The sequence below is a fragment of the Hoplias malabaricus genome, chromosome 6 (genome assembly GCF_029633855.1).
Source record: "Hoplias malabaricus isolate fHopMal1 chromosome 6, fHopMal1.hap1, whole genome shotgun sequence".
Classification (NCBI taxonomy): domain Eukaryota; kingdom Metazoa; phylum Chordata; class Actinopteri; order Characiformes; family Erythrinidae; genus Hoplias; species Hoplias malabaricus.
This window is the reverse complement of record NC_089805.1, coordinates 34634998-34649833: the sequence shown is the minus strand read 5'-3', so window position 1 is coordinate 34649833 and position 14836 is coordinate 34634998. Positions and strand designations below refer to the sequence as shown.

The following is a 14836-nucleotide window of genomic DNA, read 5'->3' as shown; positions in this document are numbered from 1 at the left end:
TATTTCTTCTCTCTTTTATCATCAGACATCTCTTTACTATTTAAAAATAATAATTACTATTTAAAGAAGACACATCAAAATGTCTATGTAAGAATTAATTCTTAACCAGGAACATTAATATCAAAAGATATTAGAGTATCAGTCCAAGCACCCATGGTAACTACTATAATGTCAGCAGATTATCTTGTAGCCACTGCTTTGCGTTCTGGTAATGCACAAAATGGACATCTTCTATCAGCTATATATATTTGGCGAAGGAGTCAGCGGGTGTCATGGGTGTTTAGAGGTGGGATTAGGTTGGTGTGTTACGCTGAAGGGATGCGACACACTCTGCGGCTTTAGGGAGGGGAGGAAAAGAGCACATTTCATCCCTCTTTCATCTTCTCATCACAGACACCTCCACCTCTCCATCTCCACCTCTGATCCAGCACTGTTGGTGAAGGTGATAATTACAGTCAAGTGGCACTTCTCATTCATACAGATCCACACACACACACACACACACACACGTAAAGAAAGAGAGTCCTGTCTGTGCTGTGGGATTATCCAGCCGCTAAGCCCGCTACAGCCGAGCCGGCTTTGCTCAGCCCAGTCTCAGCTCAGAGGATCCAGAGGCTCATCGGGACTCGCAAAGGAAATCTGACGAATTAACAGAGGCTGAAAGACACCCAAACCCCTGACACGTGCACACACTCTCATGCTCATCCCCTTCCCTCATCCTCTCACAGGACACATTAACCCTTACAGTACATGTCCACTGCACGCGGCATAAACATCCCTTATACTACCTTCACAGTGTCTCACCATTTCAGGTGTGTGTGTCACTTAAAGATGTAACTTAAATAGAGGACTCGCCCTCTCAGGCATCACTCAACATGCCAATGTTGGCACATGTAATCTAACATAACAGTTATGGGTAGTCATACACATACTGGTGGAAGAGGTTAGGCTGGTAAAGGTGAACAGAATGTTGAAAATGATGCTCAGTGCTTACATTAGCTCTTGTTTATTCAGAAATGTTCTCAATTTTATCTCTTTATTCTGTTATATCATCACTGTCCAAAGAAAAATAGAATGTTGATTTCTAGTTTACTACTTCATTTACAACACAACAGCTGTCCTTTGCATAGTGTGAAAATTTCATGAAATATTTACATGGTACAACTTGCAGTGAAATGCTTAGACAACTGTCTACACACGTGAAACAAATACAGGAGTAAAGGAAATAGAGTTTAAAAAATATATATATATATATAATAATATATAAAAATATTCTTAAAATAAATAATACTAAACTATAACTAAGAATAATAATGTTAAATCTGTACATCGTACAACTGCACAAGGTATAAAATGCGTAAAAATGCTCACAATATAAATGATCCAGAATTACTTAAAATCTTTTTTTTATATTGGCTGCAATAATAAGCCAAACAAGGAGGTTATTTAACTTGAGTACAAATTCAATTGCAAAATAGCTAATACAATTTACATATATTGAAGCTTTAACATGTTAACTTCTTCTAAAAATATTCAACATAGGCAGTGTCATCATAGTTTGGTATAAATCTTAACGACCCTTGAGTATTCGGCAGGGTTTAAGGCCATTTTGATAAAAAATTGTCCGCAAATAATGCAAAAATTAAGTGTAATGAGCAGCTGCAGAAAACGTTTCAGGCTCTGTATATTAAAACCAAGAAGGAATATTCACCAACAAAAGACCAGTGCAGTTGAAGACCTGTGTGACATAAGACTAAAAAAAAAAAAAAACCTTTCAAAACTGGACAAGAGGTGTATGGCCCCCGAACGAGTATTAGGTGTTGATAAAAGGAAAGGTGATGTAACCCAGTTGTAAGAATGTGTTGCAGGCTTCATATTGGGAATGAGCATGTATTGAAAAATGAGAAGAAAAAAATTAAAGGTTCATAAGGAATAACATTAAATGTGTGTAATTAAACAGAATTTATTAACACCACTTTTTTTCATCTTTCACGTGACTTTGTTTAACACATACATTAAAACATATTTGTTTTGAGAGCCAATGAGTGCCTACAAGACGTGTATTTTTATTTTTTTTTTACACGTGATACTGATTTCTAGAAATCTATTAGTTGGCCTGGTCAGTTATTGCGGACTAGACTGGCACAGCAAAAAAGGGGTCGTACCATTGTGAGACTCTGAATAAAACCTGTGCTCGTTTCAAGACACTGAGTAAAACCAGCACCTACTCCACTGCTCACACCAGCCTCACACAGTGTAAAACCAGTGCTCATTTCCCTTCAGAGCCGAGCGTCATTCTGAGGCTCGTACTGAGTGAATTATTTTTGAGCTCCTCATCGGTATGTTTGTACACATATGGTTGTATAATCTCGATTATCCCTGCGTGCACCATTATGTTTTATATCCTTAAATGGGCTTGTAACTCAATTACAGAGATCAAAACCTCAGTAAACACTAAACATCTGTGAAGTCACAACCATTATTCAAAGTAAAAAGCCCAAAAAAATACAAATAAAATGCAGCTTCTCTGTCTCATGGTAATGTGCAGTACCATGGTAATGAAAATTTTGTTCACTAGTGATAGAGGGCTGTCAGTCACGCACTTTCATTAAAAAATTAAAACTACACCCAGACCATTCAGATTCATTAAGAGAGCCCTAATGAGAGCGTTTAGGTGATTTTTGAAGCTTGTTCTATCATATTACTGCTTTGTGATTTCTGTGATTTGCTGGTAACACTTTACAATATGGCTGCGTTAATTAATGCCACTTAGTTTTAAGTAATAAATCATTATTAAGCATTGCTAAATTTTAAATAAAGTCAAAATGAATCATTAATTAAAGACAGAAACAAGAACAAACATTATCTAAGGATATTATAAAATCTTAAATGAATGTTAGTTAATGCTATTTCTTGTTTATTTTCCTTATTTAATAAGTGTCAGATTATCTAACTATTTAGTAAGACTAATCTAAATGTGTCCCCATGGTCTTTAAGCTGTAAGCTTTTGTATCTGCATGGTAGTGCTGGAATAGTGGTTTAGGAGTATTGCTGTGGTAACTGTATCCCTGTTTCCCACCCCTCCTCCTGCTCTCTCTTGTGTCTATCACTCTTACTACAGCATGTAGAGAGTGACTCGTGATGTTTTATATCTCTTAATTATTTATCTCTCATGTTTCTCACGTTTGGATTTGAAATTACTGAAAATAAGCAAGTTGTTCTAGATTATAACATCTTATTTCAGTGCATGGCTGGATGAGGACAATGAGTCTTTGTGTGGGTGTGTGTGTGGGTGTGTGTGTGTGTGTGTGTGTGTGTTTGAGTAAACACTTTGAACATACTAACGTTTACAGTTTACTGCTTAATTATCAAACTACAGGCTGTATTAACTTACTAACTACCTAAGGGGTGCTATATGGTACTAGATGGAACCAACTTGAACAAAGGTCATTTATTTTAATCCTTCGTTCATTTGTAAGTTAATTCATTCGTTCATTCCCCCAGCTTCTGATGGATATTGAATGTATGATTATGATTTAAGCTTTGGATTAATCACAGGGGGTCTTTGAATAATTAAATAAAAAAAAGGAATAATTTGCTCTGAATCCATTTTGTTTTGCATTTGTATGACCGTATGTTATATTTAATATCATATTGATATTTCTTTTCCATGACTCTGACTTTTGTAAATCAACACAGAAAAGTTTTCAAATGTTTTAATTTTTTTTCAGAAGGCATACTGCGTATACACACACACACACACACACACACACACACTTGCATTAAGGATCCAGAATAAACACCTGCTTTGCTCTTTCTCCTGGGAGTTCTCAGCTTTGGTTTGGTTGGGAAAAGTGATGAGGCCACATATTTGGGCATCATGGGAGGTGCAGGTCCAGGAGCTCCTATGTGCTGATTCTGCTCTTTATGGCCAACCAATCTTCCAGCAACGTAGATTAAAACCACTATCAATAATTTACTGGTCACAGCAGGAAACCTAACCTCTGGGTCTGGAGTAACAGCAGGAAGGCTAAATATGTCCTACATTTTTTTTGCTGTTTTTTTTTTTTGGGCTGGATTGAGTGCTTACTTCAAATAACATATGCTTCAAAATTAAAATAACAAATGCTACAACACTTCTTTTGTATCCGTGCTTTCCAAATGCATCCATAAGGTGCTTAAATGTGTAGAGATGCTTAGTTATATGGCATTTCACTTTTAGATTACATAGTGCTTTACAACTTGTGCGTAAAAATATTACAAACGTTTTATGGAATTCTAATTGGGTTCTGGCCTGCACTGCTCTTATGAACACACAGGGCCCTGTCTTTATGAAGACCTTTATTGTTGTTTTATGAACAAGAACCAAAGAACAGTCATGGTTAATGTTGTAAGGTTGTATATATGCCGTTTAATGCATATTTAATGCACGCTTATAAATGCATTTGAAGTCATATATATATATATAAAATAAAATAAAAATAATTATTAAAAATAATAAATAAATAATAATTATTTTTTTATTATATTATTTTTCTTTTTATTATACAGGGCTCTGCCTGTATTTATTTATTATATATGTATAACTAGTTACATAAGTATAAAGGCATATGCCAGGCACTATAAAATTCTACGCATGACATTAAATAGCTATAGAATTCTTCAGTAAAGCCTCATGTATAAAGGATTTATAGGCATGTGAAAAGTTTTCTCATCAGTCATTAATTGCTCTTGCAGCTCGTGATGGCTGTCAGCTTTCAGCCACATGAAAGGTGGCCTCCCAGAGGTGGTGGTGCTGTTTGGTATTCATATGATGCCGCACTTTTTCTCCATTATGTCTTCCGGCATGTTCTCCCTATGGCACCTCTTCCTGACATGTGACTGAATGGCTTTATTTCTCACAGGAAAGAGACAAGTTATAAAATGGGACTCACCCCTCAGCACACAACTTCTGAACAGTGACACTTTTCCAGCTTAAAAAAGGGGGGGTTGTGTGTGTGTGTGGGGGGGGGGGCTGAAGTATGACAGGTTTTTAGTTAACTGCTTAAGGACAGGACTTGTCTTTGTCTCTCATTTTCTTTCAGCAAGAAGGAGATAAAAGAGGGGGAAAAAAGACAGGATGAGGGAAAATGTTCTGGCCTCCTTGGAAATGAAATGAAAGACAGTTTCCCTTCCTTTCATACTGACTGGACACTGCTTCCTGCTCGGTTTGAAAGAGAACCAATCAGACTTCACAGAGCCACCATCACATACACACACACGCTTTCCCTTATTCAACATGCAAATCTGACAGACTGCATGCATGCAGCCGCAGCAGCCTCCAGCCAGCCCAGTGAGGGCTGCTTGAGAAAGAGAGAGGGAGAGAGAGAGAGAGAGAGCAGTCAGAGAAAGAGCGCTTTACGAAAAGAACACGAGGATTAGTGAGCGATGGCGGCGGCGCAGGGATTGGCCGCTGAAAGTACAAGAGAGGTGTTCGTTCAGGCAGGACCCTCTGATCCTAAAGCTGCTGGTTGGGAGGGGGACAGTCTTTATTTCTGTTTCTCTTTCTATGTCTCGTTCGTGCTTGCTTTCTCTCTTAATTTGTCTTTCTACAGTTCTCGCCTTCTCTGTTCTTTTGTCCTAAATTTCACTCATTCTCTCTGTTGCTTCAGCATTGTTTCTCTTTCCCTTGTGTTCTCTCTTTTGTTTTTCAGTGTGTCTCTTCCTCTGCCATTTCTCTCTGAGAGACTCTCATATGTCTCTCTCTCTCTCTCTCTCTCTCTCTCTCTCTCTACTGGTGAGTGCTGAGGCAGAGGCTGATTAGCTGAACCTGTCCTAAAAAGAACCAATTACTCTAATATGCATGGCATAGCTTCCTCAAAACCCTTCAAATACCAAGCTCTCCTTTAAAAAACACTCTGACTCTTTGTCCACCCCCTCATTCTCTCTCTGTTTCTCTCTCTCTCTGTCTCTCTCCCTCTCCCTCTCTCTCACTTCTCACAAAAGAAGCCCAAGAAGCCAAACTCTGCTAATTCCATGCCACTGCCTGTGTGCATAACGATGAGGTCTGATAGCTGTGGCTTTCCACATGACACCCCCCCCACACACACACACACACACGCACACACATACACATACACTTACACACACGCATACACACTGCACTGGATGTTGTGCATACTAATTTCCTGGGTTTCTCTCATCCAAAAACTAGCACATTAATACATGAACAATATCTTTAACATTTTACCTTGATATACCTTCTTCCTCTAACTATGTAAACAGTTATGTATCAGCTTTCCTTAATCAGAATTAAGGCTTAATTGCAGTAAGCAACACTCAGTTAACATTTTTCACATGTTGCTAAATTCATCACTAAATCCCAGCATATTGACAGCTTTACCAGGTTCACGTGGGGGATCACTTAACTGGAACACCAAGTTTTCAGTTTGTGGGAAATAAGAGGCACACATTGATTCAACTGCACAAAATTAGGAAAATCCAAATTTTTTATATTATTCCATATTTAAAATTGAAATATGTGAAATGCATATGTTATGATGCCGCTACACTAATATATATATATATATATATATATATATATATAAATTAACTACATTTTTATAACTAAAATTAAATAATTATAGATTTGTTCAGAATAATGAATGCAATGCTACAATTGATTCAGAGAAAAATGATAAGAGCACATCTACAGAATAAATTATGCTAATATTAGCATCCAAAATATACTGTGTGTGAAAATTATTGATCTTATCTCAAGTCAGATAAATCTGGCTTGGCTGAGCCGCATTCAAAGCCATTGTAACATACACGATATACGCATACCTGTGACCTCCTCACAACATCTGAATTCCATTTGAATGCACCACTGTCTTAAATCTTGCTAGTGTGCAACATTAAAAATAAAAAATGGAAGTTTTTGATATATTGGATGGGTTAACAGTGGATGAATGGTGTGAAGAGACTGTCCAGATTAATATAATATTAATTAAATTCCAGTAATATAAACAGCAGTCCTAATCATTAAGTGTTATTTTTTTTTTTCATGGTAGACTGCTTAGCTACCAAAGCTTACATTGGTGAAGGAATGGTTTTTACAAATACTACTATCGTGAAATCAGGAGATAATACAGTGCTCAGTTAAGCCAATGCTACTTTGTTTTTTTTAGCAAAAGGCTAAAAATGCAGCCCAAAGTTAACCCTCCTGCAGCTTCTTACATTTCTGGAGAGATGCGTGTTAGGGTCAGCTTCAACGCGTTGCCTAAGGAATATGGTCAACGCAGAAGTATAAATTGGGCTTAAGAGTGCCTTCAGAAAGAGAACAGAAATATATGTATTTCTTCTCAACTATAAAACCCTGAATATACGTGAACATATTTTGTTCAGTGGAGTGGCTATGTATCGCCCTCATGTTATATCTCCAGTGGATTTACTGTGCTATGTAGTTTAGGCTAAACATAAAACAATGTAACAGCAGAAATGAGCAATACATGAACATTTTTAAAAATGGTAAAACTTTTCTCATTGGACCTTCAATAAAATACTACCACAATAACACACATCCTGTAAAAGTTGGGCAGGGGGGTGGACTTTAATATCACCTTATCCCCAAACAACCTTTCAGCAGTTTGTCATCATTCACAATTTGTCACAGTATCAGTTTAATCAGTGGGGGATCAGATGACCATATGGAAGAGTACATCAAACAGCCAGATAAAAATCGCATGGGAACAGAATCACCTTTGGGGGCAGAACAGATTTTATTATTCAGGCTGATGGATGACTTTTTTTTTTTCTTGATTATTATGTGTTGTAGAAAGAAGGCAAATGTGATATGGATGTACAATGAAATTACAAATGATTAGACAACAAGTCTTGTTTATCATGGAAAGTAGTTAGTAGTGCCGCAGAGCATGGACATTCTGAGCAGTGAGAGTAATCACATCTTGATGACCTCACTACCCATCTAGTCAGCAAACTGTATTCCCCCCGTTATTCATTTTTCATTTAAAATTTACAATTTATTGCCATTACTGAGAAAGCTTAAGCCTCGTTATTAAAACGTTTAAATGCGTATTTGATGACCTTCAAGCATAAGAACAATATTGATGTCAGGTACTGATGTGGGATGATTAATTCTGAATTATAAACATCACTCCAACTCCAACAGCATCATCACAACAATAAATACAGTCAACAGGCCAACAGCCCAAAGCCTTTGAGCCGTGCGAATAAAACTGTTCACAGTGGTTGTGACTTAAAGATGCAGAATTTACTAATTATTAAGGGTATCTAAATTTAGATGCATAATGTATGCTGTTGAATAATTAATAAGTAGAATATTTTTACGATTTTTATTTGGAAAAACATTCCTGAAAAAAAAGCAAGCATTTTTGTTTGTAAACTTATAAAAGAGCTTCAGTATTTTCACACTAAAAATGTGGATACTGTAGAGATTTAAAACCATGTGTGTGTGTCACTGTCTTCCTCACATGTAATCTGTTTCTTTTTACTGTGGATGATGGAATCTATGTGTCATACATGATGGGATTTAACTAAGTATATCCGTTTGCTTGCTTGTATTCTAGCCTAATAGTACATTCAGCCATAGACCTGTGGAAGTCATCTGTTTCAAGGAATGAGGTCACCAACTCGCTTCTGGGAAAGTAGCTCTTTCTCACTAGCTAAACTGATTCATGTGTAAAGTGATAAGTGCTTGCAGCTCACTGTCTAGAGGGGTCACCCTTTAGCACATTAGAGCACGCTACTTACACCCTCAGCAACGTACACTACAGTTTAAAGGTCTGAAAATCACACTTTTCAATAATATAAAAATATTTGAAATAAATTAATTCTAGGTTAAAAGTAATTTTTATATAATCCTAATATTCTGTTGGTTTCACAGCCTCCAGAGGAATCTCTAAAATGATACTCAACTGAGAATGCTTTACACTTAAATACTGTAATTTCTAGTTCATTTTTTGTAACATTTCATAGTTTTAATGAAATGTGTTACTGAATAAGAATAATTAAAATGACAGTTTATGGACTCCTGGGGAAAATCATGTTTTCAAATATGAACTTTGAAGAACTGTATCTACTTGACACTCAAATATTTTACTAAATATTTTTAGACCAAAAGATCTGTCAAGGTATTATTTAAGGGAAAAATAGACGATGTGTGCTAAACAGCACTGTTGGAAATTATTTTCCCCCTGTATATCTAAAAAAATTATTGAAATTTCAAAAGAAAGCAAGGTGTGCCAAACTTTTTTTGTTAAGAAACGAGAACAGACAGTGTTACATTCTTGGCTGTGTTTGTGTGTGTGTATGGGTTGGTGCCAGCTTCTGAATAGCAAACAATTAGCTTCTTGCATTTCAGTGTGAAGACATTCAGGGAGCATTTCTCTCTCGATTTCTCTTTCACACTACCTTCCTCATGTTGTCTCTATCGTTGACAATCAGGAATCCATCCTTTGTAGCAGTTTTCTCCTCAGACTGTTTTCTAGCCATCTGTCAGTAGAACCACTACTCAGCCTGTGTATCAATCTTTCGCTTTCTCTTTACCTTCAGAAATTTGCAGAGAGAGAGAGCGAGAAAGAGAGAGAGAGAGTACTGTGCAAATGTTTTAGGCACCAGAGATTGAGATTTAAAAATCTATTTATCTGAACAGTAAGTGATTATTAAACAAATAAACAAGTAAGTGATTAAACAAACAAATAAACAACAAATAACGCCCAACATTAGAATAAAACCAAATTTTACTCCAGTAAGTGTGATATTCTGTGTGTGAATGTGTTGGTTTAACTTTTTCCAAATCTCTCCTCGTGGCAGTCTGTATTATTTGAGGTTATCATCCAATACCTAGTTTTACCGATTAATAAATTATTAATAAATAATACAGTTTAAATAATGTGTGCTGTTGATTTAACAAATTCATGCAATCAAGGAGTATCTGAACAAATATTGTTTTTCAAACTCACACCTACTACTTTATAGAAAAAATATTTCTTATATTTCTATTTCTTATTTGTTTTATGTTATTATATTTTGTATTTACTGTGATTTATATTTAACTTCATACAAGTAAGGCATTAGTTAAAAAAAAAAAAAATATATATATATATATATATATATATATATATATATATATATTTTTTTTTTTTTAACAAGGTCAATTTGACAACATACAGTTCAGGGCTGAAGGCAGATGAGAGTAATGTATTTCAGTAATATTTCCCTCACCTTTTTTCTATTGTGTGTTTGTGTGTTCAGGATGCACTTCCTGGTTTTCCACACAGAGGAGGTGCATGATGTGTTGCGGATCTGGGATGGGCCTCAGGACGGAGGGGTTCTGCTGAGAGAGCTTAGTGGCTCCACCCTGCCCCCAGACCTCCACAGCACATTCAACACTATTAGTCTACAGTTCACCACAGACTTCTTCACCAGCAAACAGGGCTTCGCTCTGCAGTTCTCAGGTGAAAATGCATGTTCATGTGTGTTACTATGTAAGTGCATACATATTTTTGTATACAAAGAGAAGATGTATCCAGCAGGATGGGGGAAATAATAAGATTAGTCTCTGTTAACACTTTTTGTACTTACCAGATCAAGGTAATTACAAAAGATTATAAATAAGGGAATGTTTATTATGAATGTTAAATACATAGGCCATACCTACATTCCTGATATTTTCCAGAGTGTAGGAGCTGTGTAAGAGAATTATTTTCCATCATCTTATCTATATGTGATTTTAGGCATTAGCAGTAAGCCTGGTTTGGATGAGCTTTAACAATTCAAGATATAAATAATATATGAGAGATGTAGGCCTTCTAAAGTTAAAACTTTAATAAGCAAGAGATTATTGTCACTTCTGAGCTTAAAGGTAAGCTAAGACTAATATAATAATAATAAGGGTACTATACTTAATTTTTCTATTTTCAAACAACACTATTAATTAGTTGGAAGCTAGGGAGACAGCAGGGCAGCCAGTCAGTAACACATAACACAGTTCTAATCTACAAAGCCCATTTTTAGAAATTTTATAGGTGTACACAGTGTGTTGCTACATCCTTTCATTGCAAAGAGGAAACCACATATATGCAGGAGCCAAAAATGTCCCCGTCTTCTCTGGGCCCAAGCTTATTTGAGATGGACAGTGTAAAAGTGGTCAAGTGATGTTGGATTTATAGGAAAAAAGAGTTTCTCACCAGGAGGCACCACTTGAACACCATCTGAATAGGTTGTTTTTAGTCATGTGGTGTGAAATTCAGATAGAGGGCAGGAAGAGAAAAACAGAATGGAGGAACCTGTACAGTATTAATTCACACAATTTTCTGAGAGAAATGTACAAATAAATACATCACAATATATCTGAGGGGTGATGCTTATGTTATGGAGGCAGATAGTTAATTGAACTGGAACATTACTTATATTAAAGCAGTAATAGGACAGTATTCTACTCCAGACACCCTTTAACTCAAGGACACTAAAGAAAACTCACAAAAGTATTGAGACCTTCAGCTTGTTTTTAGCAGACTGGTTGATCTCAGGTTCAAGGCGCTCCACAATGGCTGTGGTGTTGTCTCTCTTTTATTGTCCTGTGGATTAACAGAGCACCAACAACGTTAGGTTTTAAGTCCATCACCAGTGGGCACTCACTGGAACCACATAACTGACCAAAATACAATTCTCACTTCTCATAGACCGGACAATCAAGTTACCTTTCCATTCCACCTTAAATGGTGCAGCAGGTACATGGCATCTGCTACACCATTTAATGTGGAACGGAACACTGGCAAATTAAAAGCTGATTTCAGCCTCATGAGGTTCTGAGAAGTGAGTATTGTGTTTTGTGAACTGTTCTGTAGGTGCCATGTCTGAGTTTGTGATAGATTTAAAACATCTACAAGAAACACAACTAAATTTTAACGAGAAACCTCTGAATAGGAAGCTCCTTCAATCATGTCCGGAGTGCAGGTGGCAGCTCTTATGCTGTTTTTCAGTCAAATTCTTGCACCTTTGTCCCTCGTGAACAACACCTTTTTGTACTTGATAGATGTTACTTCTGAATTATCGTTTAACATTATTTTGATTGACCATAAATGATGCAAAACCCAGGCTTTTGTCAGAGCATCTCACAGAGATCCTAGTAAATAAATTAATTCCATGCCCTTCATCTGCAGTTCACACAGTGACGTGATGTCATCTGTAAACAACTTATTCGGAAGCAGAATGCAAACACATTTTAATTTTAATGTAGCATGGACTGGCTGATTTGTGACATAAACAACATGGTGAAACAGTATACCAACAGTAAAATATCAAATAATAATGTACAATTTGTACTTTTTTCCTATAGTAATGTCTTTTTTAAACAATCCAAATATGATTTGTTATGTTTATATGTATATGTCAGAGGAAACATTTAAAAAGCATTTGTGCAGCATTAGTGCCCAAGGTGTGGGTGACTAGCACATCTGTGAAGGCACCGTTAATTCTGAATGATAAATGCATATTTTGGAGTAACATGCCGACACATTTCTTTTTTTTTTTCTTTCAGGAATAGCCTTGCTTATTTTAGTGACACAAATCCAATCCACAATCTGCATGAATTACAACATCATGACTTCTTATTTAGAGTCTCAGTGCTAAACTAGACTAGAAATATGTCACCCATTGAAAAAACTTTTTGTGCCTTATGAAATTGAGAACACTATAATGGAGACAGCTTACAAAATTATGGCAATTGGTTTACTCCCTTCTCAAATGTTTTTAAAAGTAGAGGTGATTCAATGCATGCACCTAAATGCTTTGTAACCTGTTGCTGGTGTCAATATGTAAAATCTTAATATTATTTTCAGTACATTTATGGTATATATAATTTGCCTGTCAAGGCATTTGTTTTTATTTACATTTTTCAGTGTCCCAACTTTTTTGGAAATGTTGTTTGTAAATTATGAAATCATGAACTCATTTCTCAACATCTTCTCAACAGCATGTGTCTCTAGCTTTGTATATGTTTCAGTAGTCTTAGGGATGTTAATGAAATCAGACTCAAAAAATAAACTAGCACCTACTTTTATACCAAGGTCAGTGTTTAATTATCAACACTGTTTGTGACACCACTTTTCTTAGCCACACAAGTGTGTAACAGGTTTAACACTGTGTCCTTGTACCACTCAGAACAAAGGCTGCTTATAGCAGTATTTAATTACTGTGATGGTGCCCACTATGAAGATAACATTATAATAACTGTGCGTGCATGTCACAGTATGTCTTTCTCAAATGAGAGATATTATCTCTTTCGTGGCATGTATATCTGGTAATCAAAATCTCATAGACTTGTTCATAAAAGAGGCCCTAGAGGAATGGAGTTATCTAATAAGGCGGTCTCATCTCCAGTAGTCATTTCTGTAGGAACAGCTGGATATAAAGCATTCACAATCTGGAAGTAGTCTGAAGTAGATTGGAATCAGACTGCTTTAAGCCTACACAAATGACATGAAGGGATTTGAGTGGCAACACTGCGCCCTGTCAGTCGATTTCCATCTGTTAATTTCTGGACCACACCTGCGCAGTGTTGCACAGCACTAGAATGAATAGTAAAGATTTTACAATTGAATTCTTTACTTCTCAAAAACAAAATAATTGAAGGAGAGTTTTGGTGCTCATTTAGAGGAGCAGAAAGCTAGAAACATCTAAAGATTTCAACGCGACACAATCATAAATGCAAGTAAAATCATGCAGAATTTCGTGCTTCTTCCACTGGGTTTTCCAGCAGAGAGATAGAGAATGCCTCTCACTGTGGAGGATTCGTCCATACCCGGGTCCAGCTGAGGCACAATCTCTCCTACCCTCTCCTACCATTAAACCAAACCTGTAACCAAGGCAACCCTGCCCCCCACCTCCCTCTTAAGCAGCATGGCCCTGCTGAGGTGTTCTGCCTATGTTTTGCATGAAAAAGTTGCTTAATCAAAGGAGGTAGACAAAGAAGAGCCAGGCATTCTCTGCAGCACAGAGGGTAAAGGCAGTAGATGCGTTTCCCCGCATGGTATTTTTGTTCCAAAGACTTGTTATATTTTTACACCACATGCCGCCCCACCCCCACCCCCACCCCACCCCGTTCTAAAGTTGAACGAGAGTGAGGCGGCTGTGTGGAGAATCCACCAGATGTTTAAATAAATAAGAATATGGATAAAACTTCTCAGAGTGGAACTGATGTGCCTTCCCATGCTGAAGAATCACAGAGCTCAACACAAGCCTAATCTGTCTTCTCTGTAGGGGTATGATCCTCCAAAAACAGCAACAGCAATCTGTACCCTCGGGATGCTCCCCTTCCCAGTGCCCTCTGCTGTATTTTCCCCTTTACCAACGTTTCTTCTATTTCTTTCTAAACCCTGTATCCTAGTGCACTGTCGTTCAGAGTTAAGCAGTGTAAGCAGGTCCCAGTGTTGATGTTAATGGTGGCTTTTATTAATGAGTCTTTGTTTGTCCTTTCTTTACTTCTTTCTGTTTCTATAGTCTCCACAGCCACGTCCTGTAATGACCCTGGTATGCCGGCTAATGGCACACGTATTGGGGACAGTAGAGAGCCAGGGGACCATGTGATCTTCCAGTGCGATCCTGGATACATCCTTCAGGGGGCAACGAAGATTACATGCACTGAGATTAACAATCGTTTCTTCTGGCAGCCTGATCCACCTACTTGTTCTGGTTAGTCATTCATTTTGAAATAGCATTAACTGCACACATACTCATAAATCATAAGCTTCCTATGATGAAGAGAAAACTGTGTTGACAATACAGCACTGCAGTTGATTCAGTTTTGTAGAAG

The 14836-nt window shown here is 37.0% G+C and overlaps 1 protein-coding gene across 1 annotated transcript in view; it reads left to right on the top strand.

Annotated features, from left to right (window-relative positions):
* csmd2 (CUB and Sushi multiple domains 2) overlaps positions 1-14836 on the top strand; it is a 340194-nt gene that overhangs the window by 230137 nt on the left and 95221 nt on the right. The window contains exons 26-27 of the mRNA XM_066674957.1: positions 10276-10478; positions 14524-14715. Of these exons, the coding sequence (XP_066531054.1) occupies positions 10276-10478; positions 14524-14715 (395 nt within the window). The remainder of the gene's footprint in view (positions 1-10275; positions 10479-14523; positions 14716-14836) is intronic.